Source organism: Corvus moneduloides, chromosome 2 (assembly GCF_009650955.1).
Source record: "Corvus moneduloides isolate bCorMon1 chromosome 2, bCorMon1.pri, whole genome shotgun sequence".
Lineage (NCBI taxonomy): Eukaryota > Metazoa > Chordata > Aves > Passeriformes > Corvidae > Corvus > Corvus moneduloides.
In genome coordinates, this window is record NC_045477.1 from 70,842,099 (window position 1) to 70,864,147 (window position 22,049).

Genomic DNA, 22,049 nt, shown 5'->3' on the forward strand with positions numbered 1-22,049 from the left:
GACATTCACAAGTCAGGTAGACATGACACTTAAGGACATGGGTTAGTGGAGGCTTGGCAGTGCTAGGTTAAAGGTTGGATTCTACCATCCTAGAGGACTTTTCCAACTTAGACACTGTCTGTGATACCATAGAATTGTTTATCTGGTTGCAGCACCACAAGTCGCCTGACCTCATGGATTCACTCGGTCTGCCCTGAGAGTTCTGTGCCTAGTACTATTATGCAAGAGAAAATTGTCACTAATTTTTCTCAAAAGTAACTAAGTTTCCCCAGGTTTACTGGTACCAAAGAGACTCCTGCACAGAAGCCTGTCCATTTCCTAATCCTAATTCTCCATCCATTCCTTCTTACCTTCCATCTACGTTTTTATCTTGACCGACTGTAACCTCACAGCCAGGAAAGACTTTGGCTGCCAGAACTGGTGATATGCAGCACAAACCAATGGGCTTTTTAGCACTGTGGAAGGCTTGGAGTGTGGAGTTCACGTGCTCATTGACAGTACAGTCCTTGCCATCTACAGCCCAGGAACACAGATTCTTTGCTACACCAAAACCACCTAAAAAAGAAAAAAAAAAAAACCAAAAAGCTTAAATATAAGGCACTGCTAAAAGTTATCAAATTTGATACCAAACAGAAGCTCTTTTTTACAACGTAATCTTGGTATCCGTGGGACTGTTAAGTTACTGTATTGAAAGTTTTACAATGTCACTGTAACCCATAAATGATGGGTTTAAAAAGTTAAAAGTTTAACTGCACACTTTTTTATACCATGTAGGTTATATATAAGCCAGAAAGCTTAATCTTGTTTCAAAAAGCAACAAAGGGACAAACAGGAGACCTCACACGCATCTGCTAATCATTAGAACAGCTGCACCATTTGTTATGTACTCCTCAATAAGGAAGAGGGATCTGAAGAAAGACCAATACTAGTTAAAAGCACAAGTATGGAATTCATGGGAGTAATGCAAACAGTGATTTGACCCTCTATAGTAATGAACTCTCAAGTTTTACTTTGATGCTTAAGCAATTATAGAAGAGCTTTTCTTCTTCCCTAGAATTACTTTTGGACTTTAAAAATAGATTAACACAGTAAAAACAAAGGGGATTCTATATAAAATGGACATTATAACATAGGATCTTCTGAGACAAAAAGCCTTGATAACGTAATTTCTGATTTAAAATAGTGCTAATTTGTCTTTCTATAAATTAGTTTTAACAACCCTTTAGGTGCATTTAATCTTCATTTAATTGTATAAGCAGATTGTATTTTACAGCTCCTTTATTTACTAGATTTATAACCATCAGAATAATCAAAGTAAGGTGATTCCATATGGAATGTGCACAACATCAACTTTCTCCAATAAGCATATAGAATTTTCCACAAGTACTTCAACATGCAACATCAAGAAGCTTTGCATTTTTAGTATTTTTCCTTTCCTGCTTTGCTCACTTTCAAGTGTTATCTGAAATCTCTGAGGTAGGATTTTAATTTTCAAACTTAATAGGGTTTATTTCCCTCTAACAGTTATTACAGCAATCCCCCCGAGCCTGGGTTATAAAAGCATGAAATTAACGTGGAAAACATCTGTGAGCCTCTACTCCCTCCTGCCCAGCCCTGACACCAACCACTCACGTACAGTGCAGGCAGAATTGTTTCTCTGTGTTATACACATGCTCCCTCTGCTGGCCTTACAACAGCGTGAAAACTTCAAAATTAACACTTGGGCCCAATCATGAAGGCAGTATTTAACAGTACTACGAATATTCTGGAAAGAGATCTTCAGCAAGTCGTGATTTCCTCGTAATGCTTCTTCATTTCTAAAAGTGATTAGAATTACCTCCGTCTGGAAGGCAATTTTGTGGTCTCTAAATAAAAAATTATCCATAAACTATTTTAGTAGAACTTGATCAGCAGCTGAGGGGATACCTAATTAAAACAGAATATACTCACATCTGATACGGAACATAATCTACTTGGTAACCTGCTATTCTGACAACATTTTCAGAGGCCCTGAAATTCAGGCATTGCCATGTAATGGAGTTCTGACCCAAGTTTTGTACTCTGGCCAGTGCTCTTGTCCACAAGTAAGTAGTGAAGTTTTCACAACTTTAGTAAGAAGGAATGGTGGGATGCATAACTTAATACCTAAACATCACTCTGGCATTTTACTTAGTGAACTATGAATCAACAAATATATTGAGTTAAAAAATCACAAATCATTTTCTTTTAAAAGATGACCTCAGCTGGTCAGAGCATGATGCTAATAGCACCAAGGTTGTGCGGCTTCATCACCTGTATAGGCTGTTCACTTAAGAGTTGGACTCGATGATCCCTGTGGGTCCCTTCCAACACACAATATTCTGTGATTTTGTGATACCTACCAGGGAAAATGACAGCATCAAATTCACTAGCTTTCAGTTCAGCCAAATCCTGAATGTTTCCCCTTGCCAACCTGGCACTTTCAACTAACACATTTCTCTTCTCTTCTGAGGACTTCCTTTTAGGTGATTGACTTACATCCCTTTGCTCAAATATTGGGGGCAAATATCTTCACCTAGAAGAGAGATGAATCAATTTTGTGAATGTAAACAGAACTCGTACATATTTGTCACAATAAAGATCATTTAATGAAAATAGGTTTTTTGTCCCTGAAAGCCTCTTATCCACGTTAACGTGAATTCCACAGGATGAATCTAGCACATAAATATCTAAAGTGACATATGATATATTAGCTGAGTAAACACAGCCATTCTCCCCATCCTATTCCTGCAGCATTTTGACAGGAGGGTATTCTTATGCCAACATTAAACTTACTGATTTTGCCATGGCGGACAACCCCAAGGACAAACAGGGACACCACAATTTATACCAGCAGCCCAACTGGACATACAGCTGGCTTTGAAAGAAAGGTTTGCTCTTAGCTGTTATGGAATGAAAGTGCTAAAAAAGTCTGACATTAAAAAGTTAAAGATGCAAACTTTACAAGCATCTCTAGAGCAAACATCAGAGTTACCAGCTGTCCTAAACACCAGCAGCAGAAAGGAAAGACTGATTTTGATTAGACACAAAAGGGGAACGCTGCATCAGAATATCAAGCTCTGTGACAGGTGTACCACAGGATCTGTTTCCTTGTGTGTTTTGAAGCTTCCTTTGCAAACTTCTCAGAGATTGCAATTCTGTGCTAGATATGAGGGTGCTGTTGTTACCATGACACACCTGAGTGTGGCTACACACAGACAGTGACCAGCTTCTCCCATCTGAAGTCACAGATGGGACAAAGCACACCACTGCGTCCTGGCCCAGGCTTCTCCAAGAAGTCCCAGTTACCAAAGAGAGCCCAGAAACAGTGAGCAGAAAACAAGCAGATGAACCCCTGTGGATGGCTGCAAAATCAAGTGGAAGAAAGATAAAGAATTTTAACCCATCCTCAGCTCCCTATGGCCAAAGGAGAAAGGACAGGTCTCCAGCTGCTCCTTGCTCCCGGGTTCACAGGATCACAGAATTGTTAGGGGTGAAAGGGCCTTCTGAAGATCATCTGGTCCAACCCCCTGACCAGGCAGGGTTACCTAGAACAGATTACACAGGAATGCATCCAGGAGGGTTTGGGTATCTCCAGAGAGGAAGATTCCACGGACCTCCCTGGGCAGCCTGTTCCCATGCTCTGCCATCCTCAATGTAGAGAAGTTCTTCCTTATGTTGAGATCAAACTCCTTGTGGTTTTAGTTTATGGCCATTGCTCCTCATCCTGTCACTGGGCACCACTGAAAAGAGTCTGGCACTGTTGCCAAAACAATTGGATTCATTACCTGGTATGCAACAAGACAATAATTACACACTCAAGAGAGACATTGATTATTTATTTCAGAGTTGTGCAAGCCCGGGTGTTTGGTGGTATTCCACAAATCAAGCACACCCACTGGACTTTTTGTGCCATTATCTATACACGGAACTTCAGAGTTAGTAACTCTCCAAGTGCAGCCCCTCTATTATGATTGACTGGTAATTTCCATACAAGTTTTGTAACTCCAGTTACCTTCTACACATGCTCAGGGGAACGGTCTTCACCTGGGCAGGGGTCTTTTTGACCTGTAGGCATGACTTTTAGTATAATAATTTAGTTGCATTAATGAGATCCTTTTTCAGTCTTCTGTCCAGCTAGCTGCCTGTTTGCGACCTCAACTCCTGTCAGGGGGCCAGGCAACATGGATTTTGGGCGGGGATAAATGAAACAGGGAAGAGGGCAACATAAAGAGAGAGATTATGGCTGAACAGGCTTTGTAGTGTGCAGTGGCGGCGCGGGGACCACCGGGAACCGGGAGGGGCTCTGGTCCCACGGACAGGAGGACACTCAGCTGCTGTATCACACGGCACGCCGGGCCGCACACACACACGTATACATATACACACACATATACATATACATATACATATACATATACATATACATATACATATACATATACATACACACACACACACCCCCCCCCACCCCGCCGCTCCCCGCTACCTCCGCGCCGCCGCGGCTCAGGTGCACCAGCGCCGCCGACGCCTCGTGAATCTCGCTGCCATCGAAGACGCCACAGCCGGCGAGGACCAGCGCCACCCGCTTGCCCATGGCAGCCGCCCCTCAGGCCCGGGAAGAGGCTGCTCCAGGCGGCGGGCCCGGGCCTGGCAGCACCGTCCCCGCTCCTGTTCCTCCTCCTGCCGCGCCTGCGCTGCCGGGCTCCGCCGCCGTCCGTATCTTCCGCTGCCGTGCAGGCGAGGGGGGGACGGCGGGCAATACATGAGGAAATCTGGAAAGCAAGTGGCATGTGCGTCTAGTTTTAAACAAACCAGGCTCTGACGCATTTTCGGCCTCTCGTTCGGCCTGGCCTGCGCTCTGTGGCGGGCAGGTGCCGCACGGTGAGCCCTGGGGCGCTGTAGAACGTGCGCGTTCCTGTCGCCAGTCCCAAAGCTGCAGGGCCTCGCAGCGCCTCAGCGTGGGTGCCTATGAGGAGTTTTTTGTTTGGTGGGTTTGTTTTACGCATAGGGCTATAATGGTGTAAGGAAATTTGGCTTCCAAATTGCTTTGAAAGCCAAAAAAAGACTGGTAAGAGGCCTGCGGTACTGCTGGGTCCTGATGCGGTTTGTTTCAGTGACACCTCGCTCATCAGACCCACTTAGTCCTTTTTTCTCACTTAACCTCATGCTGGGTTCTAAGGAGCTGCTCCATTTTATCAGAAAAAGCAGAGGTATTTTAGCAAACCAACCTTTCTTCCTTGACCCACTCCCAGCTTAGTCTGTTAAGGCATTGCTCTAGTGAACCCAGAGGGAATGAACGCATCCTTAGTCTCCTCCTTAGGACTATGCACACAAATGCCACTCCAGGAATCATCTGTACTGAGCTTTAGTAAGATCTCTCAGCTCCTGGTCCTTCATTTTTCATGAGCTGCCTCTCTTATAATAAGAAGAAACTTGTGTTTAATAATGAAAACTTACTCTCTTACTGGACCAGAGGACTGAAAAGCTGGATATTGTAGAAAAAATTAGAGTGTCTTCCAAAAATTTGGAGTATGGGTTTTCTGCAGAGGAAATGATTGTGAGTAGACTGGGCAGAACAAAAATGACATTTCAGAGCAAAGCCTTTTCCTTTAGCAAAATGCATTCAGTTGAATACTGATTGGTAGGGAGGCTGGGTGGCATGATGGGAGATTCTAGAACAGGACAGGGCCAGGATAGGGAAATTCCCTGCTGAAGGGTAGACTCCTGTGTGCTGGACAATGTTTACTCCAAACAGATGTAGGGCTTCAGCTCAGTTTACACCACAGCCCACATATATACACACATATCTGCCTCTTAGGATTGAGCAGGACCACAGCATAGCTCCACTGAGAGTCTGCAGAGCTGGAATCCCACTGGAATCATCTTTATGCCTGGAGCTAGGAGAAAGCTGCTGCCTGGAAGAAGTTTAAGCTTAATGCATGTTTGGAGATACGAGTGTAGTCCCAAACTCTGCTGTGTGTTAGGGCCAGGGTTAATGTTAGAGCTAGGGAACTGAGCACTGGAATTCCCTGCTCCTTTCTAACCTGACTTACTGGCTAGTCTTTCTGGATAGATCCTGGACCTGAATTGTCAGTAACCTCATCTCCAGTCTTGTTTCTGGCCCTGTCTCTTAGTTGGACCTCAGATTCACATTATAGGTGGTCCTTTCTCCTGGATGGACCCTAGACTTGATTGGGATATGATATTCCCATCCCACTTCAGGTTGTCTATGTCACATCTCTGTGCCAGCTCTGTTCCATGATCTAACTTGCTTGTTCCAAGCTCCAACTTGCTTGTGCCATGTCCCTGCCTTGACTGTGCGACCTTGTCATGGCCCTCTGTATCTTAAGTCCATGTTTTCATCCCAGCTCGTGACATGTCCTTGCCCTAGCTTTCTGTCACCCTGAAGTAGCCCTGAGAGGAGTCTTCTCCATGCTGGGCCCACAAAAGCAAGAGCATTTCACAAGGAGTACAGCTCTGAAGCCAGATGTTTGCAAGGTGAGCAGACACACCTTGATGAGAGAAGAAGCTGTGGTCGAGGCCCTCAGTGCACTAGTAGCCCTATAATTACCCTGGCCAGCCATAACCTCAACCCACACACCCTCTGGCCACAAATCCATGGGCACTTAGGCCTGGACATCCAGACATTACCTGAGCTGTGCTGTAGGTGTGTCGTGTTTCCTGTCGTCCTGAGGTACGGGTCGCTCTTCCTGCACAACCTGTGAATTGACCTTGGCACAAGTAGTGTAATCCTGGCCTTGGCTCTGCCCTGCTGTATCTGGGGTGCTGCTGGATCCAGCCACTACTACATGTTTGTTCCTGAGGAGATTGACAGCTGGACTGTCAATCTCCCAGAATCAGACCTGAAACCAGTTAGAATTTACCCGTGAGAATATTACAGTGAAATTCTGCAGCTTTAGTAAAATCCAGAGAGAAGGCCAAGAAGATAATTAATTAGAGAAGATGTTCTGGAGGGGAGGATGTTCTTGTTATGGGACATTGAGAGTGTACAAGGAAGAACTTTTGGATAATATGTAGCAACTATACTTTCGCTTGTATAGCTGATTGTTTACTGCCTGAATGGTCATTGTTGGTTAGACAGCTTTGTCATTGTTTGCTAAGCAGCCAGTCTTAAATTAGGCCACAGCCATTGTGAAGAGGTATAAGAATAGCAGTAGAGAAAATAAAAAAATCTTTCTACCTTTCTCGACTATGGATTACGACTAGTGTGGCTTTTATGTCTGCCTCGACAACAGCCACATGTTCCCATTCAGAAACTGAATAGCAGTGGGGTTCCACCAAGAGTCTGATCACTAGATAAATCCAATAGTGATGAGGCAGAGCCAGGGTTACGCTGGGATGACCGATGCATGGACTGGGTCTGCATCAGTAAGGTACACAGCTGGGTTCAGGTGTGGCTGCAGTGTACCTCAGGTGGGAGGCAGAAGCCTTGGCTTAAAAGCAGCTCCCCAGGAAAGGAGCAGGGAGCCCCTTCTGAGGTGTTTCAGCAGAGCAGAAGCAGTTTCTGACTTTGCTCACAACGGTTTTTATCAGCAACCAGCTGCACATCCTGAAGGGAAGAGAGCAGGTACTGTCCCCTTCAGACTTCAAGGGGTTGAATTACAGCTCTGTCCTAGACCCCAGCCTTTTTCCTACTGCCCATGATTTGAGAAAAATGTTTTCTATAGTGGAAATCCTGCTTTGAAGCGCCTCAGTTGCCTGACAACAGCTGTTAGCCTAAATTGGACTTGGATAGCTCTTTGTATTTCACAGGCATCCAGTTGACTTATCAATTCACTTATCCCTACCCTGCAGCAAATCCCAGAGAGTTCATCTCAGTTTAAAACTCGTGATGAACTTCCTCTGCATCCTTATCCTAACCCTCATCCTATCTCTCAGGCTTCAGCAGCCCCCCCACCCCTTCCAATTCCAACTTGGAAAGAAATAATTTCCATCACTTGCCCCCTAAGCTGGCAGACAAAGGAGGAGCTGCCCTGCAATCCCAAACGTTTACTGAACTGCACATCTGTCCCAAGCATAGCCCTCATCCTAGCTGTCAGGGTCAAGGAGCTCCTGAGTGGAACTCTTAGAAATACCTTACACAGCCACAAAGTCCAGTCATTTCCTCTTCCTGTAGAAAAAAGACACGGCTTTCTCCCAGCCCAACTCACAGTTCAGGTGGCATCCCAGGCTATGTAGCAGAGTGTAGGTGCACAGGAGCCCTGTTTCTGGCTCCTTTTCTCAAGATTCCTTTCTTACCCCCTCAAAGGCAGAGATTGTGCCTCTGACTGATGAACTCTCGTCTTTCAGAGCAGCTTCAGTCTGACTTCAGGTAATGTTTGTATTTCTCAGTATGCATCCAGCTGACTCAGTAGCTAACATATGCCAGTGTGAGTGGGAAAAAAACCCCATGTGATCAGTAAAGCTGCCAGAGGTGTAGTTTTATCTGCTGTGATCCATATATATGACTGTGACTTTCCTACTGAATGGCATATTGCCAGTGTATGCACAGGCTGGGAGATGTGCAGCTGTGGTGTAAGCAACATCCAGAGCAGCCTGTTTTTGTGAGCATGGGGCTGTTACTTCAGGTGAAATAGCCTCTTTGCCGTGACTTACAGTGTGACGACTCAAGTGCATGTTCAAAGCCAAACTCTCTGTTCAAAACCACAGCTTCTGACTGAAGCAACAGGATTTGTTTTTCCTTTTCTCTCAGTTCCTTCCATCCTGTTCATGTCAAGGGTAAAGATGGAGAAGGTACCAATTTATAATGGGAAATCACCAAGAGTCTTTGTTGTTTCAGGAAAATGTTCAGTTTTCACTAATCAAAAAAGAAAATACTCTGGGAAATGAGAAAAACTTAAGAATCCTGTCAACTCTAGAATTCGATCTTTGTAGTCAGTCTCGGTATTTCCTCAAAGCCTGTTACTGGACAAAGATTCAGATCAGCTCTGTGGGTTTATAATGGGGAATCTGACATGTTTCTGCATCATAAACTAGACAGTGGCTCACTCAAACTGCTGACGTGAGCTTTTTAGGTCAAGTATATTTATTCATAAATGTATTAGCGGTTTATTTTCTATGTTCAGAACATAACTTAGGTTGCATGAGAAAAAAAAAAAAAACAACCAGAGTACCTTGCTGCAAGAGCTTCCTGAGGGATGTAATGAAGTGAGATATAAAAATGCTATTAAAATTAAAAAAAAAAAAAATCAACACCTTCAGCATCCACATAGTGGAGATTTATAATCCACACTGCAAGCATGTGGTGAGCCAGGACTAAGAACCTGTTCATACTGCATTTCTAGTTTGGCTAGTGAGCAGTTATGGCACCTTCATCATGCCATTTCACTTCCTTGCATTCTGGCTTCAAAGAAGGGATAAGTTAGCCTTCCTTCATTTCATAAAGTGCTTCTAGAGTTACATATCCAAATCTCTAGCACTAGGAATTATGGCTATATTCAAAACAAACACATATCTTTTTGAACAGATCAAAGAGCTGGTATATTGTACTACACTCAAGCTATGAAACACACATGATTACTGGCACACTTTATTTTCTAACAAATAAAACCAGAGATTTTATAAATCAGACACAATTTACATGCATGAGATAAAAATGAGATATGTCAATTTAAGTATGTATAGGTTATGTAAGCATGCATTAAATTAATGTATAGTGCTGAACGGCATGGATTTTAAAGATAAGCACTATAGAATCAGACAGCAGGGAAGTGAGATACAGAAATGCTGCTGAAATTAAAGGTTTTAAGGTTTTCTGAACACCTTTAGTACCCCAAGCATTACTGACATTGATAGCAGCCTATCCTGCATTTTTATGAAGGATGCAGGGTTTTCCACCTGGAATTTTGTTTGACAGTATGGCCTAGCATAGTGCTGACTAAAGAACTGATTGTTCTTTAGGGGCTCATATGCAATGAGCAGGGATATTTTTCTGGCTCCCAATAGTCAAAAGTCCACAGCACAGTTATTATTTACCCAGTGAATAGCACAGACCAGTGTTTTCACTGTGGATGCCAACTATTAAACTTAGCCTCCTGGACTCTGATGCCAGCATAGCCAGTTTTGAACTCTACAGAGCTGGAAAAAGCTGTGTTTTCTTCAGGGATGCTGCTGGCAAACCTGTCTTCACAATTTCTCTTAGTTCATCTGTGAGATAGTTCTCACCATTATAATAAAGATGAGAGAATAAACTGCTATATGATTCCTGTAATGTAAAGTGTTATGATTTGAAAAAGTGTTCTGGGTAGTGGATATACAAACTTCGCCTGAAGCCCTGAAAAGTTTCAGGCAAGACTTCTGGGCAGCCTGAAGAGACTTAAGGTTACAGGGTTTATCACAGCAAAAGCCCCTCTGCCATTGAGTGAGGCCTCACATCATCATCCTGGGGCCAGATCCAGAGGCCACCCCTCTCAGTAGGTTCTGGGTGTGAGGATGGGCATGGGATGTGTCTTTTACAGAATCACAGAATCGATTAGGTTGGGAAAGACCTCTGAGATCGCTGAGTCCAACCTGTAACCAAACACCCCTGCGTTAACTAGACCATGGCACTAAGTTCCTCTTTAGTGCCGCTTCCAGTTTCTCCTTAAATACCTCCAGGGACAATGACTCCACCACCTCCCTGGGCAGTCCGTTCCAGTATCTAATCACCATTTCTGTGAAGAAATTCTTCCTAACGTTCAACCTAAATCTCCCCTGGTGCCGCTTAAAACTATGTCCTCTCGTCCTGTCACTGGTTATCTGGGACAAGAGGCCCACCCCGACCTGGCTACAACTTCCTTTCAGGGAGATGTAGAAAGTCATGAGGTTCCCCAAGAGCCTCCTTTTTTCTAGGCTAAACACCCCCAGTTCCCTCAGCTGCTCCTCAGAGGACTTCAGACCCTTCACCAGCCGTAACGCGTCTCCAGAGCAATGCGTGAAACGACGGACAACCCGTGCTCCAGCTAAACGATAACAACGCCGAGTTGCTTGGCTCTCCAGAAAACACAGTCGCAGTTCAGCCGGGTGACGTTTCTCAGGGACGATTTGGCACACGGCTGGCTTCCCCCGGGAGGAGGAAAAGTACCCCCGCTCGCTCAGGCCCTGCCTGCAGCCCGGGCTCGGCGGGCACCGCCGCCCTCCCCAGCCCCGTGGGCGGGCGCGGGGGCGGCCCCTTCCCGCCCGGCCTCCTCCGGCTCCGCCGCTTCCCCCGCAGCTGCGGGCCCGGCTCCGCCATGGGCGCCGCTCGCTGCTCCCGGCTGCTGCCGCTGCTGCTGCTGCTCCTGGCGCCGTGGGGGCCGCGTGTCTCGGGGGGGCTCCGCTCCCCGCGGCGGCGGTGGCCGGTGCCCTACAGGTGAGTGCCGCGGGAGGGCCTCCGCGGGCCCGCCAGCGCCGCGCTTCTGCTGCTTCTCTGGGTGTTTGACTAGAAAGGCCGTGAAAAGCTTCCCCTTTCTGGTCGCGGGGTGTTGATCATTTACAAGGTATGTGGCGTGTTTGACTCGCCCAAGGGAGCCGTAGTGCCATCCCAGCCTGAGAGCTGCGTTTGGTCTCTCAGGAGCGGGAGGGCTTGGTGCCCCGGGAATGACTGCCCGCCTTTAAACACGCTCCTTAATGCTCGCAGAAAAGGTGGTGATGAGGAAATCAGGGTACGGTTTGTTTGATTTTTAAAATTTACCTTAACGTCATACTTCGTGACGAATGAAACGGTACTGAATCCCGTTCGCTGCTCCAGAGCTGTCTGAGCTCCAGAAGCCCTGGTGGTGTTGGGGACAGCGTGAGACTGCACGTTGTGGCGTGAAAATAGCGACAGCTTTGGCTTTGCCGAGGAAATGACCCCCTACAGAAGAAGGGCTACACTCGATTGTGTATTTTGTGCGGGTTTGCTGTTTGTAAAGGGAGTAGTTATCAATGTTTAACTGTAACTTAATAATGCATACCTGAAATTTTGAGAGCCTGTTGTGTAATTCCCAGCTGTTAAATTTGTGTCAGGTGATGCCTGAAGGAGCTGATCTTGCAGTCATGAGTTGTTGGGATTTTCCAGCAAGTTCAGTAGTTACAAGACTGGGTCTTGGGATGGTCAGATTGGAGTACAAGCCTGTTGGTGTGAGATGCTGAGAAATGTGGGGTTTCAGTGCTGCTTAACATGCTTGTTACCTTCTTGTCAGATGCAAGGTGCCATGCAAGGGGGAGTGTGCAATTCAGAAACAGGACTTGAATGTGTGGTTGGCCTCTTTGTTTTCTGTGTGTTCTTTTTCAGACATACTCAATAGGGTTTGGGGATTGTTTTTCCTTTTTTTTTTCTCTCCCCCATGGACAAAATAAAGGCAAACATGCTGGAGTTCCCAGCAAGCTTGGAGAAGAAGTCCACAGGCAAAATTAACAATGCCTCAGCTGAGCTGCTGCCTTTAATATTGCTCAGGAAGTCCTGTGTCCTTGAGTCATCTCATAGTTTGGGTATTTGTGTCAGTAGCCCTGGGCAGCTGAGTGTGTTAGACTCTCAGGCTAACCAGACAAGATCTGGACAAGCTGTGCACGCCAATTTGTCTTGGTAACAGGCATATAGGGACCTTGTTTTAAGTGAAATACAGTGAGTGACTCTAAAGGAACTCGGAAAAGGAAGACTTGTTGTAGTGTGTTGACTCTGGCTGCATGCCAAGGGCCCACCAAAGCCACTTCATCACTCCCCTCCACAAGTGGACGGGGGAAAGAAAATACAGCAAAAGGTTCATGAGTTGAGATAAGGACAAGGAGAGGTCACTAATCAAATACTGTTACAGGCAAAACAGACTCAACTTCGGGATATTAACTGAATTTATTACTAACAAAATCAGAGCAGGATAATAAGAAGCAGAATAAATCTTACAAACACCTTCGTCCCATCCCTCTGTCCTTCCCAGGTTCTACCTCCTGCCCCTAGTGGTACACGGAGATGGGGAATGGGGGTCACGGTCATTTCATCAGATGATGTTCCTAGCACTGCTCAGGGAGACAAGTCCTTCCCCTACTCCAGTGTGGGGTCCTTTCTACAACAGACAGTCTTCCATGGACTCCTCCAATGTGAATCCATCACACAGGCAACAGTTTTTCATGAACTGCTCCAACATGGGTCACTCTTCCATGCAGTCCTTCAGGAACAGCCTGCTCCAACATGGGTCCTCCAGGGGGTCACAAGTCCTACCAGGAAACCTGCTCCAGCTTGGGCTCCTCTCTCCATAGGTCTGCAGCCTGCTGCATGGGTCCAAACCATTCTTTAAGGCATCCACCTGCTCCGGTGTGGGTTTGTTCCACAGGCTATAGGGGAATCTGAGCTCCAGCATCTGGAGCAGCTCCTGTCCCTCCTCCACTGACCTTGGTGTCTGCAGGGCTGTTCCTCTCACATGTTCTAACCCTGCTCTTCTCTGGCCACAATTACATCTGTGCAATAACATTTTTTTACTTCTTAAATGTGTTATCACAAAGGTGTTGCTATCATTTCTGATTGTCTCAGCCCTGCCCAGTACAGGGTCCATCCTGGAGCTGGCTGGCATTTGCTCTGCCTGACATGGGGGAAGCTTCTGGCAGCTTCTCACAGAAGCCACCCCTGTAGCCACCCTGCTACCAAAACCTGGCCACACAAACCCCATAGACTTGTCAAAAAGTTTCAGTTGCTGTTTATATATAGTGTGATAAGTAAGCGGATTGGGTCTTCAGTTTTTGAGGTTTAACATGAATGAAATGGAAACAATGATCCCAGGTACATTCTTAGACCTCTTTATCTAAATTAGCATAGAGGGATTACATTTTTTTCTGATCTTGAAAATACCGTAGAGTCAAAATAGCTTCATCTGAGAACCTCTTACTATAGAGTAGCAAGAACAAACTGGTCAATTCCCGTGTAAATAAATTGCCAGGAGAATGTTTTTGAGGCAGATCTCAACCTATCCTTTCCCCAGCATTGTGTATCTGATTTTGTGAGTATGTCATCCTTTGTAATCCACATTATTTCCACTCCTTCGCTATCAGTACAACATTTGAATTTGTGACCCTTAAGTCCCGAAGTCCTGTTTCTGCAGATGTGCACCCCAGCAGGTTTATGAATTTGTGTACTCCAAGTGTTGCAGTGTCTGGGTCACAGAATCTGTCTCTGGGGGTGCTGGACACTTAAGCTGTCCCCCTCAGGAAGCCAGGACAGTTAATCCAGCTGTAGAGCTGTGCTTGTCATTCTGTGTGCTTCTCTTCCTCAACACAGGCGCTTTGATTACCGTCCAAAAACTGATCCTTACTGCCAAGCTCGTTACACCTTCTGTCCCACTGGCTCTGCCATTCCGGTGATGAAAGAAGAGGATGTCATTGAAGTGTATCGATTGCAGGCTCCAGTATGGGAATTCAAGTATGGGGACCTACTAGGACATTTGGTAAGGTGACCTTTTTAACAAAGTTATAGTGACAAATTCAGCTGAATTCAACAGCAGGTGTCAAGAACAGGAGCTGTAAGGTTGGGATATCCTTGTATGGAAGAATATTAGAGCACACAAGCTAGGCTATCTGTAGGAAAGTTACTCAAAGAGCATTGCGTTTCAGACAAAATTTACACGATTTAGCTCAGCTGAAGACAAGAGCATGAACAGCACTGTTGGTGGGTTTGAACATGTTCCCCCACGTAGCTGCATAATGAGTGTTTTGTATACGCACACCATTATGGCTTGGGTGTCTTTTCTTCTGTGCTATCACCGCATCAAGAAAATACTTTTATTTGTCCCCTTATATCAGATAAAATAGCTGCTTAGTGTATTAACTTTTCTGTTGTTAAAAACTCCTATATTTGCTTGGACATTGGTCTCTGTCAGGAGTGGACAGCCATCTGGTCAGAACGGTGGATCATGAGGAGTTGGTAGCTTTTACAGTTCTTTCTTGAGTGTTATGATCTTGGACTTGAAGTGTCCCTTCATGGAGTCATGCAAATATGAAAGAGTTTTGGCTTTAGTAATATTTATAGTTATAGCAGTAGCAAAATTAATCTTCAAAGCATGATTCCTATTCAATAAAGAAATGTTAGTGAATCAAAACCAAGCAAAGAGTCAAAAATGGAAATAGATTCAAATATTGTTATCTCAGTAAGTTTGGATTTATGTTTTTGCTATACAGCTTTTAAATGAAGTATTTATCTCATTAGTTTTATAGCATTCATTAGCGAGATCCGGTTTTGGTAACTTGGTTCTGCTCTTTATTTTTCTGATACCCCCATGAGGTTAAGGATTCAAAAGTCAGCCTGAGTCTTGATGATGAGCTCCCACTGAGTATCTGCCTCCAAGTGACAGAATTTACAATGGATGGATAGACAACCACTGAGACAGCATGATACTCTGATAAAAGTATGTGTGTCATGCAATCTAGTGTGTTGTGCTTCAGTGTTACTGAATCCAAGATGTTACAGGAACTCCCTCCCCTCTTCTCACCCTGTTACAGAACAGCTCCTGAGCATCTTACCTTCTGTACAGGTCAAGCTGAAGTTGCTATGAAATCTAAGTTTTAGTGGTTTGGTTGTCTTTTTTTTTTTTTTTTTTTTTTCTTTTCCAGAAAATTATGCATGATGCTGTTGGTTTCAAGAGCTCTCTAACAGGCAAAAACTACACAATGGAGTGGTATGAGCTCTTCCAACTTGGGAACTGCACATTTCCACATCTGCGGCCTGACATGGAGGCACCGTTCTGGTGTAACCAGGGAGCTGCCTGCTTTTATGAAGGAATCGATGATGCACACTGGAAGGCAAATGGAACTTTAATTCTTGTGACCACAATATCAGGTAGATTTTAGATGCTTTGGATAATGGTAATACAAAATACAGAATCAGCCTTGTCTTTTGTAAAGCAGTAGCTTTTAATTTATGTTCTGTAGGTTATTTGCAGTGTTAGTCACTGATGCTAATTTCAAACACTCTCTTCAATACAGAAAAGTGGCATGAGGCTGCTGCCTTTTGAACAACTCACACTGGAGAGTTGTTAAGTGAAAGTCATTTGGTGTTGCTGTACAAAAACACTTGAGTCTTGAGTGTAAAAATAGCAAAACAGCTTATACAGGGTCATTATGGACTGTTTACATGGCTTCACCAAAACAAAACCTTCTATTGTGAAGTGGCAGATGACTGCTGAGATAGAAAAACCGTTGAAAACGTTCATTACTGAGCAAACAAATAAGGCATACTTAGAAACAGTCTCAAAGATATAAAAATATTAATCTCTATTTCTGTCTCCCTCATTATATGTCATAAAAACTCTGAAAATGTCCCCAGTAATAGGTCTCTGTCATATGTTGTAGAACAAACCTAGGACTTACACCTCAATATACATAGGTGATCACCAGAAGAGCTTCCTGGTATATACTGATCTGCAATCCTAAAATGAAAAGTGATTTAAATAAATCTGATTGATGGCTCTAGCAATAGACTGAATGACTTACAAAAAAAGTTCACTGAGGACTTGGACTTAACATTTTGTGTGACCAAAACCACTTACTCTCTGAAGTTGGTATAGTGTGCAAGAAACAGTGGAGAGTCAGCTTACAGCTCGTGTGATGTGGTGCTTTGTGTGTACCCACTTCCACCCTTTGCTGGCCTCAGTCTCTACATAATCTATCCAGTGCTGCTAAGAAATTCTAGGCAGTTTTTTAAATAAGGAAGTAAACTGAAGCTGCTTTCCTGTGAGTTTGTAGTTCATGACTGAAGTATTTGATGCTTGATACAGTTGGATTCTTTCATATGAATAGCAAATTAAATATTTTCATACAGTTGGGGAACTTGTAATGCTTTCTCTCTGTGTGGATTATTTGATGCCCAAGAAGGGTGAGGTTATGCTGGTGCCTCGTGGAGGCATTGTTACAGTCCTCCTTGCCTCTCTTGCTTTCCATTTCCATTGAACTTTTAAGGAAGTAGCACCTCTAAGAGTTTTCAGTTGTCTGAATTTGACTAGGAATCTCAAAGTTATTGTGAAAGAGGGTGAGTGGATGCAAGCACAGATGAACAGCATCACGAGCTGCTTCAGAGAGCAGGCAAAAGGCATCCCATCTTACTGGTCTTGCATCCCACTCATAATTTGGCTCAATTCAGCTTTGTCAGCTGCCTCCGAGATGCTAAATCAGCTGGGTGTCTCAGTCTGTGTCTCTTTTGTGAAGAGACGTGAAAATTTCTGCTCTGAATTTTTGAATTTAGTTAAAACTTGAAGAAGTGCAGAAACCCCTGTTGCTCTGGTGAGCATTTTGCTAACATCTCTTGTAGACTGTACTACGTGCCCTGTTTTTCTGCAGGGATAAAGCAAAATGAGAAGTGTCATGGTTCTCTGATGTTTGGATATTCTGGCATAGTAGCAGGAAAAGGGTCAGAAAAAGGAATCACAGTTTAAATAACCTGCATGTAAATGTAGTTTATTCAGTGCGTTATGCCTTGTCCTTCCAACGTAAGCCTTGTGTCTGTGTATGGTGAGGTAATGTAGCTAAGCTTTTGCAGGGGAGGCATGTGAACCTTGAAATAGATGGAAAATATTTTGAGTCCTGTATTTGTTACCTTGTCTCTGCAATACTTATTTTCATCTCTTACAGGAGCCATGTTTAATGAAATGGCACAGTGGGTAAAATACGACAATGAGACTGGCATTTACTATGAGACCTGGACAGTTCAAGCAAGTCCTGACAAAAATTCAACAGTGTGGTTTGACTCTTACGAGTGCTCCAAGTTTATACTGAGAACCTACCAGAAGCTAGCTGACTTAGGAGCTGTATTTAAGAAGATACAAACAAACTATACAAGCATCATTTTATTCAGTGGAGAACCTATTTATTTGGGGAATGAAACATCTATTTTTGGACCACAAGGAAACAAGACATTGGCAGCAGCTATAAGAGACTTTTACAATCCATTTAAGCCTCATCAGAGTGTCAGAGAGTTTTTTGTGGATCTTTTCAAAATAATTGATCGTGTAATCTTGAATCATCAGTTTTACCTGTTCTACAACTTGGAATACTGGTTTTTACCTATGAAGTCCCCTTATCTCAAAATAATTTATGAAGAGGTCCCTTTGCCTGTTGGAAGCAAAGCATCCTTTGGTGTATGACTGCTTACTGAAGAAGAAAATTTGCCTTTATGGCTGAATATTCTTAAGGATTTTGGACTGCTACTGTGATGTATTAAAGGGTTCTGTATTTCACTGCTGACTGTAAAAAGTTGTGTTGGGAAGGCTTTGCTGTACCAGGTGAAAGACTGTGCATTTGTTTTCTTACTACCTGTATAATGCGTTAATGAACGCTTCAGAATCTCTGACCTGGCAAGCTTCCATGTAACCACGGCCCCCTGCTGCCTGAAGGGAGACTGCAGTGACTCCTCTGGCTGAGCTCTGCAGCAGCAGACGGAGAATGGGCAGGTAGCTGCCTGCTCTGGGCTCAGGTGCTCTCCACATGCATAGCCATGTGGCAGCAGATGGCACCTGGCCACCAACAGAGATGGGACACAATTTACAAGGACTCACTCAACCTGAGTGTCTTGATGCGTCCAGTTCCTTCAACATGTGCCTTACACTGGTGTTCCTGTAGTACTTTGGTTTGTACCACTGGGACCTATGAACTGTTGTCTGGTATTCTGGGGCAGTGAATGTACTAGATGGTATGGGTAGTGCCTTTTCACCACTTTGCTTCCTTCACCTGCACTGTAAACAAAATACAGATGGCTCTTCTTCAGCTTCATGTGTATTCTGTGGCACAGATAAAAGCCAAACTGCCTGTTGTGATGTCGACTGATTCGTAATTGCAGTGTTCTACCAGTCTCCTATCTTCAAGTCTACTTGAAGTTTCACTTGGGTCAGTTTCATAGAACTCCTGCATATTCCTTCTAAATTTTTTCAAAAAGCATAGACGCCTTAATATGAAAGAAGCAATGACAGCTTGTGGGGTGTTGACATTGCAGTTAAAATCTGTGCTTGTCACAGAGCTGCCTCTAAAAGATGACTGCAGTCTCTTGCTGGCAGTGATGTTTGCAGTAGTGCTGCTGTGCTGTCCTTGAGTCCTGTTCCAGGCTCAGCGTAGGGCACCTTGGGAACTAGTTAGTTCCCTTTAAACCCAAGGGACCAAAGCCAGAGGAACACTGGCTTTCTGGAAACCACTGAGATGCCTGCACACAGAAAAACCACACTGCAGCAGTGTAATCATCTCCAAGTGTTCACTGCTCACTTTTTTTTTTTTTAAACTAGCTGTGGAATGAATAGTGCTCCTGCAGAGGTTACTGCTGTCTTGTGGCCAAGCAGGAACATAGGAACCCAACTCTGCAGTTTCATTTAGCTTGAGCCAAGCTAATAGCCTGCTGCAGCCAAAGAGGAGAGAACACAGTGAGTGGATTCAAATCATAAGAATGGCAGAAATGTAACATTGTATTTAGGAAGTCACTAAAATTAATTAGTTGAATTGCATTGTCATGTAACAGGATGAGCATGAGAGAAATGAGGGGATGAGCACACCTCTGTTCAAGCTGCTACTTACTTCCACTGTTAGGTGAAACTTCATCTTTTGCCTCAGACTGAAGGACTTGAGTCTTTATACCGAAAGTCACAAGCCCTTGATGTTGGGGTCCCTTCCCCCCTGCCATGGAGCCCTGGGAGAGGGGTCCTGGGGAGGAGACACGGGATTTCCCTGCCCCTGGTCACCTTTGTTCCCCATTGGTTGGTTTGTGTTCCCCGGGGTGGCCAAGGACCCTCGGGTCCCATGACTGCGGGGTTCCTGAGCGGAGCCCCGGCGATGTGGCTGGAGAAATAAACATCTCTGAAACATCTACCACGAATCTGTCCATATATACTTCGTTTCCACGGGACTCCTGGTTTGAAATATGCTTGTTGCACCTTGTGACTGAGCTCAGCTTTGGATTAGGATACTACCATGGTTTCAACCCAGCCAGCAACCAAGCACCACACAGTAGCACCAGGAAGGTAATCCAGGAGGCTCTAGGGAAGTCAAAGGGGCTGCATCAAGTCTGTCTACAGAAGTTATATTCTCACTGATGCATGTTGTATGACTTTGAAACCCTCAATGTCGTTGAACCCACGTTTGCCTTCCCAGGAAAAAGCCACAACATCACAAACCAGTGTCCAAAGCTCTGAAGGGGAAATAGGATCACAGAACCAAGCCCATACATCACACTGCCACTGATGTGGGGATTCCTCCATGCAGCCAAGTGTGTCTGTTTCACACTTTGAACACTGTCCTCAGAACGTACCAGTTATCAGTGTAGGGGTTGCCCTTTATGTAACATACATGAGTTCCTTCTGAGGCCAGTACTTTTTCCTTCTGGGCACACAAGTTGGAGAGACAGCTCTCACTTTCTTTGCTTGTGTGTTAATTGTTCAGACTGAATGCACGGGTGGGTAGGAATAAACTCCACCAGTACAAACTGCAGTCCTGAAAGGGGTGCAGTTGTTGCAGTTAAAACTGGAATCATTGCACTGGAATTAGTTGAAATTGAGTGCAGTGCTCTCTTGTAGGCAGAATCCACAATCCTTGAGTTACGCCTATAGAGTTAGATGCCAAAAACCAGAGGTGATGAATAGGCCACTTCTGCGAAGTGTAGACAAGCCCGGGATAGATCCATAAAAATGACACTTTTATAACTTTAAAAGGAAGTGTTAGATGTCCCAAACAGTTTCTGTGCACCTGATGATCTGTGACTGAAAATCACCTATTCACCTCAAACACTTAAGGACAGCCTCCTCCTGAAAGTCACACAGGGAGCAAAATCCCACCTCATTTCACTCACAGCCAGGTGGCACTAGCACTTGCCCAACAGTAGGAACCAGGGGACTGTCCAAACTGCCAGGCTCAAGGATAAGCCTGGCATTGTGTCACTGCCACTCAGTCTTTGCACACTTTGAATACACAACTTGTTCATCACTTTAGAGACTGCTTGGTTCTACTCCCTGCTCTTAACGCACATTGCACTTGAGGGCAAAAACACACAATCATTCTGTACTACCACAATTTCCAAGTCTGCACAGTGGTCTTGTGCAATACTGCTGCTTGGTGTTGTAAGCCACACTTCATCTCAGGAGGGTTCTCACACAAGGCAGATCCTGGCTCATCATCCATCAAGGTCAAACAGAGTGTGCTACTCCTGTTTCCCAAAGGGCCATGCAATGAAAATCACTGGTCTCTGCCTTCCCCCTCACAAATCCACCACATGCTCTGGATTAGGAGAGCTCCTGCCTTCAGTATTGTAACTTGTAACCACTCGGATCCACAGGTAAGATGTCACTGCACTCGTTAACCCCTACCCGAAACTGGACAACCAAGCCAACACTGAATTTTGTTCTGAAAATAGGAAAGAAAGGTGAACTCAGGGAAAAATGGTACAGCTGTGACACCCATGTTCATGCTTCTAGTGAACTTCGTGAGTCTCTGGTACTCTTTTTTATTTGTGCTGTGATTTTTATGTATTTACATTTGTTTCAACATGTAGAAGGCAAAGTAAGATGTACAGAATTTGCTAAAAAAGCACTTTATGCTTGCCTGGGAAGTTTATGTTATAGCTGGATTATTTGACCTAAGGATGCAGCAATTGATTCAATGTATAAAAACTGCTGACTTTCAATGGAAGAGAGACACAACTGCTTTCAAGCAGTTTTCTTGTGCTTGAACATCTTAATAACCACTATAATACGGTGCTGCATTCAGGAAGGACTTTTTGAGGTCTGTGCAACAACACAGACTTTTCTCAGAGCAGGCCAGTTACCTTGCCAGGGAAGCTGTTCTGCTACAACCAACCATGCCACCTTCAGCTCCTAATACATTCCTCACACCAGGGTCTGACACAGGCCTCTCTGTGAGCAGCAGAATGCTGGGTTTCAAAGATGTAAATTCCAGGAGTGGGCTCTGGTATTTAGGCTGTGCCTTGCTTTTCAGTTATTTCCACTACCAACATGTTGGTGACTCACCTTGCCAGCATCGGGTCACCTGCAGTCAAGGTCCAAAGAGGTTTTGGCTCCATTACTAATGTATTATTTCACATTAATTTAGTGAAAACTAAATCC

General features: G+C 44.5%; 2 protein-coding genes across 2 annotated transcripts; one reads left to right on the forward strand and one right to left on the reverse strand.

Moving 5' to 3' along the window:
- Nucleotides 1–316: 316 nt before the first annotated feature.
- On the reverse strand, nt 317–4,728 carry LOC116439904 (glutamine amidotransferase-like class 1 domain-containing protein 3A, mitochondrial). Its single transcript, XM_032099991.1, is given in 4 exon segments — nt 317–555; nt 2,382–2,529; nt 2,531–2,554; nt 4,508–4,728. Coding segments are annotated over 4 exon segments (489 nt in total). The 5' UTR covers nt 4,616–4,728; the 3' UTR covers nt 317–346.
- A 6,487-nt stretch (nt 4,729–11,215) lies between these two features.
- CLN5 (CLN5 intracellular trafficking protein) lies at nt 11,216–18,767 on the forward strand. The gene is made up of 4 exons (XM_032099994.1): nt 11,216–11,371; nt 14,246–14,411; nt 15,574–15,799; nt 17,587–18,767. Exons 1-4 carry the CDS (start codon nt 11,253–11,255, stop codon nt 18,096–18,098), a joined length of 1,023 nt encoding a protein of 340 aa, XP_031955885.1. The 5' UTR covers nt 11,216–11,252; the 3' UTR covers nt 18,099–18,767.
- The last annotated feature ends 3,282 nt before the right edge of the window (nt 18,768–22,049 follow it).

Bases quoted from the DNA above. Each gene is read 5' to 3' on its own strand.
- CLN5 (XM_032099994.1), top strand. From the start codon at position 11,253: ATGGGCGCCGCTCGCTGCTCCCGGCTGCTGCCGCTGCTGCTGCTGCTC. The intron at 11,372-14,245 runs GTGAGTGCCGCG...TCCTCAACACAG, and splicing joins CGGTGGCCGGTGCCCTACAG to GCGCTTTGATTACCGTCCAA. The intron at 14,412-15,573 runs GTAAGGTGACCT...TTTCTTTTCCAG, and splicing joins GGGACCTACTAGGACATTTG to AAAATTATGCATGATGCTGT.